Genomic DNA, 20,801 nt, shown 5'->3' with positions numbered 1-20,801 from the left:
AGATAGGGTCAAGATAACCTAGTTTATAATCTTACCTCGAGCATCGTGCGCTTGCTTTACTCAGTCGATATATTTCATTCCTCCATTACATCTCGAGCGCGCGTTAAAAACATGTAAACAACTTTAATACGAACAACAGTGGACTCCAAACCTCAATTTGCCTTGAAACTACGATGCCAATTCTTGAACTTGTCCGTTTCGAAATTCCAAATAATAAACACCACGCGCGATGAATGACAGAACAGTACGAAAAAAATAGCATTTCTAACACTAAGTCGATGAAAAGAAAAAAAATAAAACGGTAGAATCCTTAACTCCGTTGCAGCCTTCGCGTTTTAAGTATTTAACTACCAGAGACTTTGTGTTTTGATAAGATATTCAACGGTAAAGTTTTAAAAGCTTGAAGGGGTGAAGTAAACACAACAAGGGAAGTCATCTGCGCATGTCTGAAATTTTCCTTTACTCACGTGCGTACGCTGTTCCGTGAGGCCTAAATATCACGCGATATTTTTTTCTTTCAAATTTGCTAACAGAGACTGGTAACCAGTCTGTCTGAATGTTCTCGAAATATGGCGGACGTTCGAGTTGGATGCGGTTGATCTCTACTTCGATAGACTTCTTTGACTATTTGTAAGCAGACAATTCTTGTCAAGGTAAAATAATTCATGTACCATATAATTTTTACCTTTGATTCCTGTAACTACCAGCGAGGGAATTGTGACTTTGGAGCTAAATTGTTCGAACTGGTTGCTTAGTACTTCGGTCAGCACTTCCTCATAGATACTCTTGATATTGGCGCGCATAGTTATACTTGATATCGCTATATTTAGCTGTTTATTTTTTTGTTAATTCACTTGTTAATTATCATTTTGTTGAATTTGACTGGATTCGTTCAGTTACCAGCATTGAAATATGTGTTTTCAAAGCCAGATTGTTAAACCACGATCGAGCTTTAGTGCTTCGGTCGGTACTTTCTGTATGATTGACATATGTTGTTATTAAATTTTTGCGAATTGGTGCCCATAGTTATACTTGATATCACCATATGCAGCAGCTTTTGATGTTGAGTCACTTATCCGTTATCATTTTTCCGAATTTGGCTGAATTTTCCCGGCTTCTAGCCAAGAAATTTGTGTTTTAACTCACGATACACGGTTAAGTGCTCTCGTGAGCACTTTCTGCATGGTTGTTGAAGACTTTTGCGAATTAATTCTCTGAACCATTAATTTATTAGTGCTGAGATGAACACTTGATTGCTGTTCACCCTGCAGTATTTGAAGTTAGCTCACTTATTAGCTATTATTTTGTCGAACCGGGTCAGATTTGCTGAGAAAGCGTGAAAATTCGAGATATCTACTCTGCCTTTTGTAAATATGGTGAAGGAAAAACATGCCCTGATTGGAATTCCGGAAATAAAAGCCAAATCTCTTAATGTCATCCGCTTGACGATCGAACAGCTGACTATGTATGCCTGATACAAAGAAAAATTGAAGTCAAACCCAAGAAGCTAAAGCATGGAATAGATTGGGTTTGGAACAACAAATAATGCAGTGACAGAAAATTCGCCTTCAAAGGATTCAATCTGGAAAATCACTTGTTGGACCTTTACCATCAGGCCAATATGCTTTACAAATATACGTATCTTTTGTCACCTTAGCTACTGTAACAGTAAAATTTTGTTGAGAACAAGGGCTAATCCATCACTGACATTTTTCAAAGTCTTCCGCTGGCTTTGGGAAGGGCAAAAATACTTTCTCCCCTGATTCTTGCAGTTCTTTCAGCTTTTTGGGGAGTTTATTAGGGTATCTCGAGTTGCTAGTACATGCGCCCCGGCAGCAGTGCTTTGTATCTTGGGACTAAAAAATGTGTTTTATGGACGAGAAGTGTTTGCATCTACAGTAACTCAGTGAAGCGAGATCTTGTGTTTGTCTGAAACTCTGCAGGGGTCTAATTATTCAAAATCTAGTTTTAGATTGAGTGCACAGTACTATTCCTATGAGATTAAAACAGTAAAAGCACTTTGTTGAAGTGTGTTATTTATCTTTCCTTGATAGAGTCTGAAGTTAATTTGGATTTTCAGTAACCAATAGTGACAAAATTTTTGCTTTAAAAGCCAAATCGTGCATCCTTCCACCAGCACTTCCTGTTAACTGGAGACATTCATATTTCTGAACCATTTGTTGATTGATGCTCAGAGTTTCTCTTGATATATTATATTGACTGATTTTTGACTCTGATGCACTGTCTATAATTACCTTGTTGTTTAATTTGATTGGCCTGTTTCAAGTGGATAGCGGACAAATTATTGGAGTAAAATATGGATCTTTGTGTCATTTAACTCTAACTGAGCTGACAATTGCATTTCAGTGCATTCACATTACTCATAATTTCTGAACGACATGAATTACATGTTTCACAGTAACTTTGTGTATGTGATTTGTTTTGCCCTTTTTTTCCACTTGCGAGGGACAATAAAACAAGTATTAATTTAAAATGGTGTGTATTAATCTTCAGAACAGGAGATGCCCAAGAGGCAAAGTTTTTAATCCTGTGGAAGCTTTTTTTTTTCAGCCTTTTCTATTTTACTAGCTCAAGGTGCAGCTAACCTGAGGATAAACTTTGAACTAGAATTTCATGCACAGGTCAAAATGAAATTTCAAATTTCTTCCAAAAATTGAGATCAGATTCCTCAATTGGAAACAAATTTACTGAACTTTAAATCATTTTAATTATTTTGTAACTTTCATATCTGGCTTGGAAATGACAATGTGGGGATAAAAACCACCATACCATTCTCTGAAGTACTGTAAATTGGTTGGAGTTTCCAAATTGTCCTGCTTCCGTAGGAGGATTTTCTTGGTTTTCCTTAGAGCAAATGCGGCCAAAAATCAAACATTTTCAAAATATTGTGGCAGCAGCCAAAAAATTGATTCGGCGCATATTCTCGAGTTAGGTGGACCTTACAGTGAAACAAACCACTGCATACTTCATTTGGCTGAATATCAATTCATTTTCGAGAGAATTGATAATAACTGAATTCCCTAAAAATGCTGCTTTCAATTTTAATTTGTGCCATTTTTGGTGACTGATGCTGTCAAATATGGGTCAAATAAGGGCCTTTGAAGCAATTTTTGCCTGGAAAAAATTATTTTACAATACTTAAAAGAAACAGTGGTTTCATTTATTTTAATTTAAAACAGATTCATGGGAAAATTGTGAAATGAATTGATATTTTGAACTGAAATGCACATTACTGCTTTAGAGAGACTACCTCTCAATGATGTTTAGAACAAGTGAGATGTGCTGAAATGAACACCAGCTGAACTATGTTCAAATGTTAGTCTTGAAGTGCAAAATTTCATTTCTCTGAATTTCTGATCTGCATGAGTTACAGAGAGTTATCTACTTATGTTAAGTCATATTTGCCATTTTGATCCCAATTTATGTGAAAACCAAGCTGAAGTACTTCAAATCAGTATGTAAAAGTTTTTCGTTTTCTGTCTTAAGTACTGGTAGAAGGCTCAGTTGGCTGTTAAGAATTCCTTTTTACTTCCTTTTCTTTAAAGTTCCTCTGTATATCAGAGAAACTTATTTTCTAGAACTCGTAGAAAGGTAGAGAAAAAGTATTTATGAAACTAAAACTTTGTCATAGCTTAGCAAAAAGACTGGGTGGTTTCACCCAACCTCATTCCCAGTGCCTTTTCCCTTACTTGGGGGTGGGATTCATTAAAATTTCTGAAAGCTTTTACAGTACTGAAGCTCTGAGGACATCCTATGGAACCTCAGAAAGAGCATTCTAAACAAAAGAAGTTTTGATGAGAGCTGATAATTAGTATTTAGACAGAGAAGAGAGAAAGGCATTCTGCCAGGCCTTTATAGATTATGCTACAAGTAAAAGTAGCATATTATTATGCCAACAGCATTGCTTTTTTTGGCAAAATTATGCCAAAATTATGCTCTTTCTTCCAAATTATGCCTCTTTTTTTTTTAAATTATGCTCTTTGAAAAAATTGCAAATAAGTTCAAAAAATATATTTTTTAATTGGAAGCTGTTGGTCTACAAGAAACAAATCCACAATGAATTCAAATAAACATGTGGTTCATGTTAATCCGGGCTCATACCGTTTCAGACGCCGCTCAGTGATTCACAGTGAACCACAAATGTTACTACTAGAACTAAAACTTAAAACATCTAATAACGTCACCAAGTGCTTGGGAGTAGAGATGAACAATGATCAAATTGTAGCATCAAAAATGATCCGATTATTATCAAAAAAAGCGAATTATGCTAGCATTGATACTTGGCAGAAATTATGCCAGTTTGCCAAAATTATGCCAAAAATTATGCTAGCATAATCTATAAAGGCCTAGTAGCAGCTTTTTGGTGTACCCATAAATTCCAAAACTATGACAATTCACTGTGTCACAGGCTACCTTAAACAGTCCCTTGAACATGAAAGAGGAGTCGTGTATATCTCCCAGTCTCTCCTTCACACTTGCTAACTAGGACTGGTAACCAGTCTGTCGGCTCAGTGAAGTCTTGACTGAAACATGGCTTTTGTTCGAGTTGGCTGCGGTTGAACTCTACTTTAAATTATTCTAATTTAGCGTTTCTGACTGGCCAATTTTTTTCAAGGTAAAACAGTTCGTGCATATTATACTTTTCAGCTTGATTCCTGTAATCAGAAGTGAGAAAATCGTGAAAACTTGTGGATTAGTGCTTTGGTCAGCACTTCCTGTTTCTTGGAGATGTGTTCTTATTTTCATATTGTTGCTCTGAGTTATATCCTTTATTTCTCTATATCTTTTAACGTTGATTCCCCGGTTATCTTTCACTTTCATTAGTGAATTCAGTCGGCCACATTTCAGTGCTGGAAAATTATCAGAAACTTATCGATTGTCATCAAATTGTTCAATGAGCCTGTCAGACGACCATTATATTCTAAACATTTGCTTAATGCTGTATGATATTTTAGTATTTTGGTGTTAAATTCATGACAGCTTTGTTACCTATGATGTTTTGTAATGTCACCGACAATAATTCAGTTAAACCATATCCTTACAGGAGACATCTCTTCATGGCTTCTGCCGCTCCATCTTGTCCTTCTACCAAAGAAACCTCTAATTATGCTCAGCTGTGTCGCCTTCTTGTCGATGTTGGATCATGTGTGTTAAGGGAGATCTTTGACAGGATATGTCCACCAGGACACCTTCAGACTGTTCTGACTGATGCTACAAATCGTGCAAAATTGCAAACACTGCGAAAGAAAAGAGTCCTGAGTACCTCCCAATGGGGGAAACTGTATCCTGCTGTGAAATCATCAGTTTCCTCAATAAACTTTGAAAGCTCCCTGCTGATACTTCTTCTGAGGAACATTTGGGGTCTGACGCTCCCTGCCTCTGGCCGGGATGATCTTCCTCTGGTAACAGACACCACTCCAGCAGCTGATATCACTCGCATCAAGATCCTCAGAGACAAAGTTTACAGCCATGTTACCAGTGGTTCAGTTGATGATCCAACCTTCAGTTCTTACTGGAATGACATCAAAGACACCTTTCAGCGCATTGGAGGGGCCCGCTATCAGGATACCATCAATGATCTTGAAATTGATTGTATGGATGCCGATCTTGAAGAACATTACCAAGAGCTTTTGACAGAGTGGCTGAAGGATGAAGACTGCATCAGAGACAAATCACATGAAGATGAAGTGGTAAAAAAGGCCAAGAAGGAAGATGACCTGCAGGATTTCATTGAGATATCTGAACAAAGTTCATGGAAGGAAGGTTTGTTTGATTTACTTTTGTTGATTTGAAGTCTTTTTTAATAATGTTAGATATGGTGGATTGTGAAATAAAAATAATTTCTCCCAAAATTTCTGTCTGTAAAGTCACAGCAACATGTATATGTAAGTGAATTGTTTTGTCTTTTTTTTTCTTGACGATGGGATGTTATATAAAAAAATTCATAACTCAGATATAATTTTGTGCTGAAGATGATGAATTTGAAGTGTGATTATTTGAGTAAAAGATGATGTTACTCAGTGAATGACACAGACATGCATACTAGGAGAAAAAAGGGAATACTTGGAGTTCTTGTTTCCTTGAGTATGCCAGTGAAATGTTTCTACTGTTTTATCAGTTATAGTGTGGGCATAAACTGTTTTATGCAGGCCTAGCGTCAAGGGCTCATTGATGCACTATTTATAACTCAGGTTTTCTTTTTCTTTTCTACGTTGTCTTTGATTTAATTTGGGTCAGCTAACAACTTGTAATGGATGAATGGAAAAAACTGAAAAGTCCATTCATTTTCAGAGACAGTACTAATGCCAGGGGAGAATAGATCAGCACAGAATAATAAAGCCAGCCCACCAAAGCTCAGTGTTACACTTCCACTGATGAGTGATCTTCCAGACACCTCTTCTGATTGGAGCAAATATGTCAAACTCCCTGTTGATATTCTGTTATTAACAGTGGAGGACTGTGAGTTCTTAAGCTGCTTTGCCTACCTGAAGGAACCCTTTAAGAGTTACCACATCAGCCTTGGCCCAGTGTACTTTGGGTACATGAGTGATGATCAAGGAAAGAAAATGAACATCGCATTGATGAAGTGCAAAAGGTCCAAAGGTCCTGGGGGCCCTTTCTCTACTTCAAAAGATGCTATCTTGGTACTAAGACCCAAGGCCACTTTTTCTGTTGGTGCCTGCAGTGGTTTGAACAGCAGAAAGATCAAGCTAGGAGATGTAGTTGTTTCATCAAAGCTGATAACAGCTGCACACAAAACTCCCCCCAGCAGAGATATTGGTAACCTGATCAAACATGTGGCTGATGGGTGGAAGGCACCTTTACAAAATGCTGATGAATATAATGCCAAAGTACACTGTGATGGAGTGTTTCTGAGTATCTCAGAGGCAAACAAGGAAATGATTGGCCAACATCCTGAAGCAATTGCAGTTGAAATGGAAGGTGGAGGTGAGAACTTACTGAATTAAAGTAATTGATGTGTCAAGGATATTTGCACATGTGGCAAGTGTTTGAAAAAAACTGCTCTGGATTCGTCCCTGCTGGTCCAAGAAATATATCATGTACATAGCAAATTACCAACTTTGCAGGAATGATGTATTGTGTATTTGTTTTAGTGATTTTGTGTCTGGCTTGGGTAGGTTAGGAAGACTTTTTTACAGGTGAAGGAGACTAAGATGTGTTCTGGATAACTCAATTGAATTGTGCTCCCTCAGGATATCTTGAATTGTCAAAAGTTTTCTTCTGAAAAATGCAGAAAGCATCTTGTCAAAAAGTTTTGAGCTTTAGGAATAGTATCACAGTCCCTGTCAACTCTAATTAACAAAACTTTGTCTTTTGAGGAATGTAGAAAGTTATTATGATTACACAATGGGAAGCCTGAAGAATAATTTTACAGTCTCAGTGTATGTCTTCTTCATTTACATTACTGGTTGAGAAAATAAGTCTTTGGTACCAACTAAACTCTTTCTGTGATTTTCATGTTTTCAAACAACCAGAGTGTGCATCTTTGTGAACTTTAATGGAAAAATTATTGTCTAAATGATTGTAATGAAGTTTCCAGAAATCAAGGGGACAAATTAGAACATTAATTTACTGCATCGCTATTTTTATAAGCTGTACTAGAAACTTCTCTATAGTCTGGAACATTCTGTTGAGTTAGTTTAAGGATATGTCATCCTTAGCATCTAGAAAGTTTTTGCTGCTAAAAATAGTGTTTCAGAAAAAAGTATGATTTAATCCGCTACCATAAATAAGGTTCGAGATAGTAAGGTTTTCAGAAGGTTAGGATAAATAATAAAGTGTTTAAAAAGGAAAAGAAGACTCTTCTCCTAGCTTCATGACAATGATTCAAAGAAAATTAGCTTTTAGTTCATTTATAGTTACCAGACAAGGGTGAATTTTTTTCAGATGTGTTTGCAGCAGCCCATGATTTTAATGCAGAATGGGTGGTAATTAAAGGCATCGGAGACTTTGTAGATGAAAGGCAGTCTTTTGGTGAGAAATGGAAACAAATTGCCTGTGTTATGGCAGCATCTGTTGTGGCCAACATTTTGAATGATCCAATTATATTCCAAGATTGGCCTCACTTTAATGCAGGTATGACTAGTCTTTCTGTCTTAATCCTCTCTCTTTACATGGTTAGGTCTGAGTAAAATCTGCCTATTCCTAAGTTATTCAGTTAAAGTTTGAGAAAAGGAAATCAGGTTGCATTCATCTGTTTTCTCAATTCCAAGTTTCCTTAAGTTTAAAAAGGCCTCTTTTGTTCTTTGGGGAGATACTTGTGGGTGCAGTGGGGGATGTGATCGCTGTGATGAATGACAGTTTATTACATATCCCAGGAGAAAACTTGTATTCCAATGTGAGAGTGTTATATTACACCGCCAAAACACAGCCTTTAAATTAGCAAATGTGATCTTTAGTGAGTTGATATATTATATCCCTGGGCCAATGTACAACACATTAACAAAAGTCATGTCTCAAACCCCCAGAAATTTAGACGTATTTACCTGGTACTGCATTCACTTGGAGACTTTTTAAGTTCAATGAGTAGGGCTGCATGCTTGTACACTCATTTAAAATGGTTTTGCACCATGTTTGAATTTTGAAATTTATCTAAAGTACTATTTTCAAATAAATTAATCAACTTTTAAAGTGCCCCTAGATCAGAAATGGTTCAAACTAATAACACTTTTTTTTGCAATCAGAATTATTTCATGTAGGTACCAGTGAATCACGCAAACCAGGTAAGGTTAAGAACTTGTTTTCGTGAGTGAGAATGCTCTTCTTAGTTTCAAAACTGGCTATGAATTATGTTCTTAGCAGAACTATTTAACGATGAGTGTATCACGAAGTGAAATGAAGTAACTCTTTATTCACAATTCAACTAAAAAGTGAAAAGGAGATAAAAAAAGGTTATCCCTTTCTAGTTTGGATTGTATCAGTCTATTCAGATAAGCAGTTGAGCTGACTTTGGAAAGGGTATAACACCTAAAGAGCAGAAATTATATGAAACAAACTAAACCATACTTATCAAAAACCTAGCTTGTGACTTTTTTAATCGTGTCGGTAAGACCAGTTGTTTTCTTATTACTTGTTCAAATAAATTGACACATATTCATGTTTTAGTTACTTGTAGTAGGTACTTCACATTTACCAGAAACAAAGTTTAAAAGAAACATCATTTTGAACAGGTTTACCTGAGAAACCAACCATCACAAATGCAGAAAGTGAAGTTGACAAAGATTTCACTGTGACCTGGTCAGAAGCAGAGGCTAACAGCAGTAATTGCAGCATTAAATACCGTCTGGAATGGAGGAAACAACCCATAACAGAATCTACAGAACTGGTTCAACGGGGAAACATTGTGGAAACTCAGTACAAGATAATTGGTCTTGAGTATGGCGCAGAGTATGAAGTGAAACTGTTTGCTGTCAACGCACAAGGAGACAGTGAGCCAGATGTCAGAACTTTTAAGACTGAGAATGGTATGTACCTTTATTTAAGACTGCTCATTTAACGTTTGGTGGAATTGTTGAAATGAAATAAATAAATACTGTTGGGTCTAAAATCCAGTGGTAGCACTGGCTTTATATTAAAGACAAAGAACTGAGAAACTTTCCGTCAACAGGTTTAAGTTGTGACAATAGGCTTCATACTCCAGCTGCAGTTTACTGTAAACATTTTTTCAACTACGTACCACCTCATTGTAGGCCGAATCTATACCAAATGTTTTCTTAACTTATAGGCTACCTGCAAGTCACATTGGTTGATCTCCCCTAAAAATTCTACAACCCTATCGTTAGTTCCACATGCATAGTTCCTCCTTTGCCAACTATGCCAATGATATCCATTTTTAGCACTCCTTCAACATTCCTTTAGGTAATGTCTCCTGGCCAGTTCGTCCCGACCTGGGAATCCATACAAATTACTTCTCTATTTTTTCTACTCCACCTCCACTCTCCTCCTACTTGAAAAAAAGCAGCAGGTTGCAAAGTTTCAGAGAAGTAATTAAAAAAAACTAAAACATCCTCTAGTCTATTCAAGGGGGAGGGGGAGGGGAGGCCTCTGTCGCTAAGGAATTCAAATTCATTACGCACATCGCTGAATGTAGCAACGCTCTGCCTTGAAATGGTTTTTAACCAGATTTTTCACCTCGACTGTACTTCCAAACTAGATGAGAACGGAACCAATTGTCACAGCATCTGTTTCAACATCTGTCGTTTGATGATGTAAATATTTCTCTAAGAGCCTGGGACTATTCAGGCAAATAGGTTAAGTTAACCAGGGCAATAGAAAGACTAATATGTTGACAATTTTGTTGCCAATTGCAGATTTAGACTTTCCCATGAAGTTAGGTAAACTTCAAAACTTCAAAAATGGTTTTAAAGTATTCAGATTCAGAAATCTTCTCTTAACTGCACCTCGGCGGCCTTCTTGATCTCCAAAGTAGCGGCTAAGTTGGAACGCTGTTCTAATTACAAATTGGTGTGGTAGGGTTAAGCGCATCCATTGCCTAAAGTTCCCGGATTGGTCACGAATCAGAAAAACAAATCTGCTTAAGCGTAAATCGGGATCAATTTGTTATCTTATAGACACAATAGACATTTTACAAGCTCTCAGCTCCGTGCTAGCTAATCTCCTAGGACTGAAACTGATAGAAAGTATTTCAACTGGATTTCCTGGTGTTCACATTTTAATAAGATATTTTCCTTTCCCTATTCTTTGGCCATTTTTAACTCCAGGAGTAACACTGCTTTTCGGTTGACAAAGAATTGAGAAAATTTGTGGCATCAGGTTTAATACTCATGCTGCAGCTCTCATAAGAAGAGTGATAAAAATAATTTGAGTTTGTGCATTCTGATTCACAAACTGCATCCAAATTTGCATCATTTTACTCTCAAATTTCAATACCAATTATTATTATTATAGTTCTGTTCTTTGAAATTACAAGTTGAGTTTGGATAAAACTAGAAACTGCTGAAAATCACATTGTGAGCCTTAAATTATCATTTGATATTCTAGCATATTTACTGCAACATTTCTCCAACTTTGTATCATACTGTACAATCATGGCTTGCTAGTGAATTCATACCAAATGTTTCTTGAACTTCTGTATTACCTCCAAGTCAGATATAAAGTTGATCTTCCCTAAAGTTCCGCATCCCAATAGTTAGTGTCCCATTCACACTTCATATTTCCTCCATGGCAACCCATTCAAGGATCTCCATACACATCACTTCAGAGGTAGTTTTCCCTGCATAGTTACTCCTTAGCGACCTTGAATACTATGATATCCAGACTCATCGCACTATAAATAGTGTCACTTTAACATATCCTTTATTCTGCCTAAAATTTAAGTAGAATAGTTGGAAATGAAATGAATATTGTTGGGTCCTGAATCCAGGTGTAACACTGCTTTTTGTGAGACAAAGAATTGAGAAACTTTGTGACAACAGGCTTAATACTCATACTTCATCTCTCCTATAAGAAAAGAGAATGATTGCCCAGCATCTCTTAACTATCACTACTTTTGATTTGGTTGTAAATCACACTTGTTAGACTGGTGATTAATTTTTTATGCAAGGACAAGTAGTTCATGAACCTTGTTTTAATGTATCTCATTATGTCAATTTGTTTAATTTTTTTTTAATTTGGTGTTGATTGCCAGCCAACCATTTGGAAATGTATGCCTCTGAAGGTACACAATTCAATGATCATGGTACAGAATTGAAAATCTTTTGTCTGTGGATTTTGATTTGCAAACTGCGCCAAATGTGCTTTATTCTACTCTTACATTTCAGTTCCAATTATTATACTTGCTGTCTTACTTTGAAATAACAAGTTGAGTTTGGATTTAACTTAAAACTGCTGAGGCTCCTATTGTGAATTTTAAATCATGATTTAATATTTTGGCATGTATGTTTACTGAGTACATTTATTCCAACTTTGTACATTTTCAGTGAATTTGCAAGGGGGGTAAAACAAAGTTCTCAATTTTTTAAACCCCACCCCCTCTCTCTCCCCTACTTAAAAGAAAAATCAGCAGGTGGCAGAGTGTCACCAAAGTAATTAAAAAAGCTAAAAAATCTGCTAGTGAAGTTAAGGAGGGAGGGCTGTGTTGCTAGGGAATTCAAATTCATTACACAGGTCAAAGAATCTACTAATATAGTCAGTATTTCACTTTTATCATTGACAAAATTTAAAAGAATCATTGTTTTGAATTGGTTTTCACCCTTTCAGGGAATTTACTGGGGGAAGGGGTTAAATTACTTCTCGATTCTTTCAACCCCTCCACCCCTTTCCCCACTGATAGGAAAATCAGCAGGTGGCAAAGTGCCTGACAAGTATTAAAAAAAAAAAATCCACTAGATTATTTAGGGGGGGGGGGGGGGGGGCTATGTTGCTAATGTTCCTAAAATTCAAATTCATTACGCACGCCAACGAATCAAGTCATAGTAAGTAATACACTTTCAGCAGAGACAAAATTTAAAAGAATCATTATTTTGAACAGGTCTACCTGAGAAACCAATCATCACAAATGCAGAAGGTGAAGTTGACTTAGATTTCACTGTGACCTGGTCAGAAGTAGAGGCCAACGGCAGTAATTGCAGCATTAAATACCGTCTGGAATGGACGAAACAACCCATGGCACAATCCACAGAACTGGTTCAAAGGGGAAACATTGTGAAAACTCGCTACGAGATAACTGGTCTCGAGTACGACGCAGAGTACGAAGTGAAGCTGTTTGCTGTGAACAAACAAGGAGACAGTGAGCCAGACGTCAGAACGTTTAAGACAAAGAGTGGTATGTACTGCACCTTAACTTTGGGTAGAATAGTTGCAAAATAAATGAAATGAATAAATAAATAAATAAATAAATAGTTGGGTCCTAAATCCAGGAGTAACGCTGCTTTTCGTAAAACAAAGAATTGAGAAACTTTGTGACAATAGGTTTAATACAAATACCGCAGCTCTTGTAAAAGAAAAGACAATGATTTCCCAAACTTTTTCGAACACGCTGAGGCTCAAATTGTGAACTTGAAGTCATGATTTAATATTCTGGCATATATGTTTACAGTAAACATTTTTTCAACTATGTACCACCTCATTGTAGGCCAAATATATACCAAACGTTTTCTGAAGTTATAGGCTACCTGCAAGTCACATTGGTTGATCTCCCCTAAAAATTCTACAACCCTATCGTTAGTTCCACATGCATAGTTCCTTCTTTGCCAACTATGCCTATAATATCCATTTTTAGCACTCCTTCAACATTCCTTTAGGTAATGTCTCCTTGCCAGTTCCTCCCAACCTGGGAATCCATACAAATTACTTCTCGCTTTTTTCTACTCCACCTCCACTCTCCTCCTACTTGAAAAAAAGCAGCAGGTTGCAAGGTTTCAGAGAAGTAATTAAAAAAACTGAAACATCTTACGGTTTATTCAAGGGGTGGGGGTGGGGGTGGGGGGGAGGCCTATGCCGCCAGGGAATTCGAATTCATTACGCACATCGATGAAAGTAGCAACGCTCCGCCTTGAAACGGTTTTTAACCAGATTTTTCACCACCGCTGTCCTCCCAAACTAGATGAGAACTGAACCAATTGTCACAATATCTGTTTCAACATCTATCATTTGATGATGTAAATATTTCTCTAAGAGCTTAGGACTATTCACGCAAATAGGTTAACTTAACAGGGGCAAAAGAAAGACTAATATACGTATGATGCACGATCATATCATACGTATATTAGTATGATCGTATATATGAACTTCATATAAACATTGTATCCAAAAACTAATATGTCCACAATTTTATCGCAAATTGCAGATTTAGACTTTCCCATAAAATGTAGTAAACATTAACAATTAAAAATGTTTTTAAAGTATTCGGATTCGAAATTTCTCTCTTAACTCCACCTCGGCGGCCTTCTTTATCTCCAAAGTAGCGGCTAAGTCGGAACGTTGTTCTAATTACAAATTGGTGTATGAGATATCCTGCTCTTGAGGGATTCTCACTGACTTATATTTAAACTAAAGGGAGTTCTTACTAGAGATTCAGAGTTAGGAAAATCTGGTTTTTCAACATACACGGAAATATCTGTTTCTGATATTAGCTACGAGGGGTCTTAAGTGTGTTGGAATTTGAGAAATGTAGATTTTTCTATCTTTCATGGCTATAAGTGACTTAACAGTACCGGTCAAGCGTCCTTAATGATACGTCACGCAACCCTTGTCACGCTATTCTGACAACACTCCACTCCCCTCTCAAGGATAATTTATTCATGAAATCCATTGTTGTTGTTACCAACCTTATCAAGCGAAAGGGGGAGGGAGAGATTTGTTACAATTATTACGAACTAAAGCCTACCATTAATTTTCGTGCGATTTTGTTGATAACCTAAGTTATCAGGCAATAACTCCCGTCTGCGTCGATATTTGTCCTCTGATTGTTTCCGTCAGAAAGAAACAAAGCTTCTGGGAAAAAAGCCTGCTCCAAAGTTTTCTCTTTTCATCTCTATTATTTTTTTTGGCACACAAGAAAAACAAACTCGTTTTGTTGAGTCCAGTGATACTGGTATTAAAAAGCTGGTCGCAGATACTCATCCGCCGTCAGATCAACTCTAACTTCTTAAAGAGCGGTTTTCGCGCGATATGAAAATTAAGAGTTACAAAGTAAATAAATTCTTTTCTGGTTTGCTGACTGATAATGTTCGGAGCTCGGAGACTGTCCTAATGATGTTACATTTTTCCTCGAAACTGCACTTCTAGGCCTTATAACATAGACTGAGGGCAAAGTTACCAAATGCCGATTGGCTGAGACAGAAGGCATTTTTAAATTAATTTTGGTAGTTGCCCCAGGCAAGTACAAAAATTTAGAAAACGTTAAAATAGGTTACCTTTGCCCAAAACTTTTGATATCATTGCTGGCAAGTGTTTTTCAACAGGGTTGCTTTCATTTCTTTGACGTTGTTGTACAAAAATAAAACTAAGTGAAAACTGAAATGGCTTTCCACGAACGTGCTTAACAGCGTGCGTTACTGATCTCCTTATTAGATTTCTGAAAGCACGCGTGAAATTAATCCTTAATTTTACTCGGCTCTATGCGATTACCTCTGCAAATATTCACTTTTCAGACAGTCTCGCAGTAGTGGACATTGTCAGCTGATATACCAGCCGCCCTAAAGGGTTGGTTTACCCTATGATATACTTGATTTTTCAGGGACAAATGACGCCTTAACGAAACAACCTTTTCTATCCGTTGGAAAGGAATCGATTTCTCAACTAATAGACGCGATAGATACTTTTCAAGCACTCAGCTCTTTGCTAGTTAATCTCCATGTGCTGAATTCGATAGAAAGTATTTAAACTGCCTTTACTCGTGTTCGCATGATTAATAAGATATTTTCCTTTCCCTTTTGTTTAGCCCTAAGTCCCTACACAACAACTCATGTTAAAAGTTCAACCCTGTAGAGTAAGAATTCAGTAAAGTACACAAACTGTTCTCCTCGCGTTCTTGTTATTTATTTAGTATTTTCTCTTCCTTATCCTTCAGCCATCACTCCTTACACTACAGCTTTAAAGACTTCCATTGCAGACCAAACGGAGTTCCAACCCAAACTGCTAGCCTCTCACACCATTTCCAACGCGAAAACGGATGAAATATTCACTAATCTTCTCATACAACATGGAAGAAAAGGCCTCACCAGGAATGACGAGACATATTCAAGGAGTGAAGACCTTGAGTATTTCGGAGAAGTCAGCGGTACTCCAGTTAAGCACTGCGATGAAATATTTCTTGGCACGAGTAATGATCAGGAGAATCCTAATTCTATTCTTGTCATTGGAAAAGCAGGGATTGGGAAATCTCTGTTTTGCCAAAAGCTGATTCGCGATTGGGCCAAGAACAATTTATTTCAAGCAAGGGAAAACATTAAAATTCCAAATTTCAAATTTGCTTATTTGCTTACTTTCCGTCAGTTGAATTTGCTTGATGAAGAGCCTGTGACTTTAAGAGAAATCTTAAACTATTCTTTGTTTTTAGAAGACAACTCTACCATTGATGACGTTATATTTGAGTATATTGTAAAGCATCCCAGAAAAGTTTTGATTATCCTTGACGGCTATGATGAGTATTCACAGCAAGATTACATCGCTGAACACTCGGGAAAAAAATATCAGAATAACGCTAGATGTAAAATGCCGGTGGCCGCATTATGTTCAAAACTCATCAAGGGAGAGATACTGAAAGGTTCAGTCGTTGTTGTAACCTCGCGGCCTGATGAATCGGACAAGTTGGGAGGAATCCGTTTTAAACGGTACGTGGAAATTGTGGGATTTTCGTCGGAACAGGTCAAAGAATACATTGAAAAGTACTTCAAGGAAAACGAAAAAATGAAGAACACTGTGCTTGAACATGTCATGAAGAATGAGAACCTTGTCAGTTTTGCTCATATTCCTATGCTCTGTTATCTGTTGTGCTTCGAGATGGAGTATACTCTAAACGAAACAAGAAATCCTCGTGACCTTCCTGTCTCAACAACCGACATTTACACAAAACTTATTGATATTTTTGAACTTAAGCACTGCTCTGAGTCAGAATACAGACAGAAAGAAATTCCTAACAAATTCAAGCCTCCTCCGGTCATTAAAACCACATTAGAGAAATTATCAAAACTTGCGGCAAAACTTCTGCTTGAAAGGAAGCCAACTTTTGATGAAAGCGAGATAGAAGGCGGGTTTGAGTTGGAAGAAGTCAACAAACTGAAAGGTAGCGGTCTTCTTTACTGTGGTCAGCCTTACAGGACTGGTTCGATCAGAACCACGAAACACTTCAGCTTCACACATCTCACTGTCCAAGAATTCTTAGCCGCCCATTGGTTTGTAAAGGAAAATTTTATTCCAGTCGAGAAATGCTCTGAAATGGTTTTGCAATTCATGGCTGGCATTTTGTCAAGTGAGGGAAAAGAGGAACTGATGGAAAAGTTGTTGACCAGTAGTCAAGTTTCAGGGAATGATACTGGATTTCTCAGGGCAAAATGTCTGAGTGAGTATCAAGACAAAGAATTCGCCAAAACGTTTATCAGGAATCATCCGCAAGCGTTCAGTAGTTCAGACGGCGTCATGGATTTTCATGGTTTATCAGATATAGACGGCATTGCATTATCATTTGTATTGGACATTATCAGTGAACTAAATAAAGAGGAAGCTGGAGAGGCACAACATAAATGTTCTGATAAGTTCGTCCCATTTAAGGAGTTGAAACTTTCAAATTTCCACCTAACAATGTCTGGAATACAAAGAGTCTGTAATTCACTGATCAATGAACACTCTCTTGTGTCTGAATTGATTATAGAAGGATCGCTCATGAGTAATAATGTTATCACTGATACCCATGTTGCCAGTCTATGTGGAGCTTTACAGCATCCAAGCTGTAAGCTAACCACACTAAATCTGAGTGTTAATAAGATCACTGATACCGGTGTTGCCAGTCTATGTGGAGCTTTACAGCATCCAAGCTGTAAGCTAACCACACTAGATCTGAGTGTTAATGAGATCACTGATACCGGTGTTGCCAGTCTGTGTGAAGCTTTACAGCATCCAAGCTGTAAGCTAACCACACTATATCTGAGTGGTAATAAGATCACCGATACCGGTGTTGCCAGTCTATGTGAAGCTTCACAGCATCCAAGCTGTAAGCTAACCACACTAGATCTGAATGTTATTAACTTCACTGATACCGGTGTTGCCAGTCTATGTGAAGCTTTACAACATCCAAGCTGTAAGCTAACCGCATTAAATCTGAGGACTAATAAGATCACTGATACCGGTGTTGCCAGTCTATGTGGAGCTTTACAGCATCCAAGTTGTAAGCTAACCACACTAAATCTGAGTTATAATAAGATCACTGATACCGATGTTGCCAGTCTATGTGAAGCTTTACAGCATCCAAGCTGTAAGCTAACCACACTAGATCTGAGTGTTAATAAGATCACTGAGACCGGTATTGCCAGTCTATGTGAAGCTTTACAGCATCCAAGCTGTAAGCTAACCACACTAAATCTGTGTGATAATGAGATCACTGATACAGGTGTTGCCAGTCTATGTGAGGCTTTACAGCATCCAAGCTGTAAGCTAACCACACTATATCTGAGTAGTAATAAGATCACCGATACCGGTGTTGCCAGTCTATGTGAAGCTTTACAGCATCCAAGCTGTAAGCTAACCACACTAAATCTGACTGGTAATAAGATCACCGATACCGGTGTTGCCAGTCTATGTGAAGTTTTACAGCATCCAAGCTGTAAGCTAACCACACTAAATCTGAGAGGTAATAAGATCACCGATACCGGTGTTGCCAGTCTATGTGAAGCGTTACAGAATCCAAGCTGTACGCTAACCAGACTAGATATTCGGTTTAATGATTGTATTAGTGAGTTAAAAAAAGAATCTCTTCGAACCATAGTGGACAGATGCAGACCAGGCTTTATACTTACAATTTAGAAATATAGCTATTTCAAGCACTTTCTGTAAAAGTGCGAAGCAGCGTCAAACTAATCTACATCATTAGCTTACAAGAGATCTCGCCAATTTATTTTAATGATCTTAATTTTAAGCTAAATCTTGAGAAAGGAACAGTTACGAAATGGTGGGAAAGAAAATATTTTGAATCATTACGGATCATAATAGAACTTTATGGTAAAAGGCTGTCGTGAAAGCAGCTTGAAGCCTGAAAACGTTAATAGTTTTTGTGGACTTTATTGTTTGTTATTATAGGTACTCAAAGTAACTTTTGTAGATCTTTTTTCTGGGTCAACGAGAGTTACAAAGTACTTGAACTGTTATAGCTCAATGTGAGTAAAATAAAACGATTGTTGTAAATAGAATCGCATTGAATAAAGATTTTGTTGATAGATTGCTCGCTGGGAATATATTGCTTCCCATACCTTTGGTTTGTGGGTTTAATTGCCTGAACCCTTTTACTCTCAAGATCTGTTTGTAAATTCTCCCCTCTAGTTGATAAACATTTCCTAGATAATTAGTTACGAGAATTTGGTGTTAGATTTGTAGTACTAAGTGTTAAATTCTCATTACCTGTTTGCTAGATAATGTAATGATATCATAGGGAGAAGTTACATGTTAATCACTTCTGGCATTGTCAAGTAGGAGACTGGGAATAAATTGAGAGGAGGCCACTGTGAGTTAAAAATGGGCTCTGACGTCAGAGTATCAGACCTGAAAAAAAGGCTTGTTTTCTTGCACTTACTCGATTTCGAAGTCATTCTTGAGCCATTCTTAAGCCGAGCCAATCATTGCAGAGATAGGTTGCGGGATGAAATTTTTTATTACGTGAACCAAGCCAATTTATCGCACAGGTCAATAATTTATGCCTTCAGTAGTTTTTCGTTTTTGCATGCATCGATATATGACGTAAAACCGAAGGAGAGTTCAGCTCACGGTTAAGTTGTTGGAGTGAGCGCTAACAGGGGAAGTTTTAGTTATTCAACACAAAAATCGCTCTCTATTGGCCATGGTGAGACTTACAAACTTCAGATTCCACTTTGCCCTGCATATGCTTCGCTATAGATCGCAGATGACGTCAAAATGTGGAAAGAAAAGAAATTTGGTACACGACTCGCTCAGTCGAATTTGTCACTGATGTGACAGCTTCGTTCCCAGGGCCTTTTCCCTTAGTTCCCACCCCATCTCCACCCCCAACTAAGGGAAAAATACGGTGGCCCACAAGGGTCACTACATAAAAAAGGTCAACTGCATATTAAACACTGCACCATATACACACAAAAAATGTGGCTGCAAATAAAATATATTATCTTGCTGCAAATAAAAAAGATGTTGCTGCAAAAAAAAAAAAAAAAATATGTTGCTGCAAATAAAAAAAGATGTTGCTGCAAATAAAAAACGTTGCTCCAAATAAAAAAAAAAGATGGTACTCAGTCTTGCTCCTTTCAAGCCTCGTGCAAAAACACTTCACTGTGATCGCCATGTTTTGTCCTCGATGTTGGAAGGAAGACAGCAAAGAATCAAAGTTTTGCTCAGTTTGTGGCTTTTCCCTCTAGCAGTCATGATGCCAATGTTTATAGTAACATCTCTTTCCACTTTCCTGGTAGATTTTGGCTTCAAATGTTCCTTTCTGCTCTCGCTCTTTCGTTTTAAAAATTCCTGAAATTTTATTGGAGTCTTCACTGCAGGTTGCTCCGCTTCAGAGCCGATCCCTGAGGGGCATGGAACACTCGACTGCTGTAGGGAAAAGCCACAAGCTGAACAGAACTTTGATTCTTTGCTGGCTTCCTTCCCGCAACGAGGACAAAACAGGGAGATGTCGGTGAAGTGTTTTTGCACGAGGCTTGAAAGGAGCAAGACTGAGTACCATCTTTTTTTTATTTGCTCTAAGATTTTTTATTTAAAGCAAGATCTTTTTTTATTTACAGCAACATAATCTTTTTTATTTGCAGCAGCATAATTTTTTTTATTTGCAGCAACAACTTTTTTTTTATTTGCAGCAAAATAATATTTTTTATTTGCAGCCACATTTTTTTTTGCGTGTATATGATGCAGTGTTTAATATGCAGTTGACCTTTTTTATGTAGTGACCCTTGTGGGCCGCCGTAGAATAGGCCCTGGGAACGAGAGTGACTATTGTGACTGTAGATAATGGCGCAAGAGTGGCCTAATTCAATTATTCTCACTTTGAATTCATTCCCGATTGATCGTTTTTTTTTTTGCCAGTCGGCACGTTGTTTTCCTTTCCTGTTTTTCCATAG

At 37.4% G+C, this 20,801-nt stretch overlaps 1 protein-coding gene and 1 long non-coding RNA gene across 4 annotated transcripts in view; one reads left to right on the top strand and one right to left on the bottom strand.

Moving 5' to 3' along the window:
* Positions 1-20,801, bottom strand: part of LOC148726371 (uncharacterized) — a 447,217-nt gene that overhangs the window by 74,693 nt on the left and 351,723 nt on the right. The window lies entirely within an intron of this gene.
* Positions 512-18,934, top strand: LOC111347145 (uncharacterized). Of its 2 annotated transcripts, none has more exons than XM_088727325.1 (8): positions 512-653; positions 5,066-5,784; positions 6,313-6,969; positions 7,930-8,118; positions 8,727-8,765; positions 9,213-9,506; positions 12,533-12,826; positions 15,575-18,934. In XM_088727325.1, the coding sequence occupies exons 2-8, from the start codon at positions 5,079-5,081 to the stop codon at positions 18,520-18,522; spliced, it is 5,127 nt and encodes a 1,708-aa protein (XP_088583451.1). In that variant the 5' UTR covers positions 512-653; positions 5,066-5,078; the 3' UTR covers positions 18,523-18,934. The 2 variants fall into 2 exon arrangements, with proteins under 2 accessions (XP_088583451.1, XP_088583452.1); XM_088727326.1 differs by lacking the exon at positions 512-653 and adding an exon at positions 3,062-3,475.

Source organism: Stylophora pistillata, chromosome 7, assembly GCF_964205215.1.
Source record: "Stylophora pistillata chromosome 7, jaStyPist1.2, whole genome shotgun sequence".
Taxonomy (NCBI): domain Eukaryota; kingdom Metazoa; phylum Cnidaria; class Anthozoa; order Scleractinia; family Pocilloporidae; genus Stylophora; species Stylophora pistillata.
The sequence above is the reverse complement of the archived record's forward strand: the minus strand, read 5'-3'. Positions and strand labels throughout refer to the sequence as shown.

Coding starts and splice junctions, on each gene's coding strand:
- LOC111347145 (XM_088727325.1), top strand. CDS start 5,079: ATGGCTTCTGCCGCTCCATCTTGTCCTTCTACCAAAGAAACCTCTAAT. Junction 6,970..7,929: donor AGTTGAAATGGAAGGTGGAG/GTGAGAACTTAC, acceptor AATTTTTTTCAG/ATGTGTTTGCAGCAGCCCAT. Junction 9,507..12,532: donor AACTTTTAAGACTGAGAATG/GTATGTACCTTT, acceptor TATTTTGAACAG/GTCTACCTGAGAAACCAATC.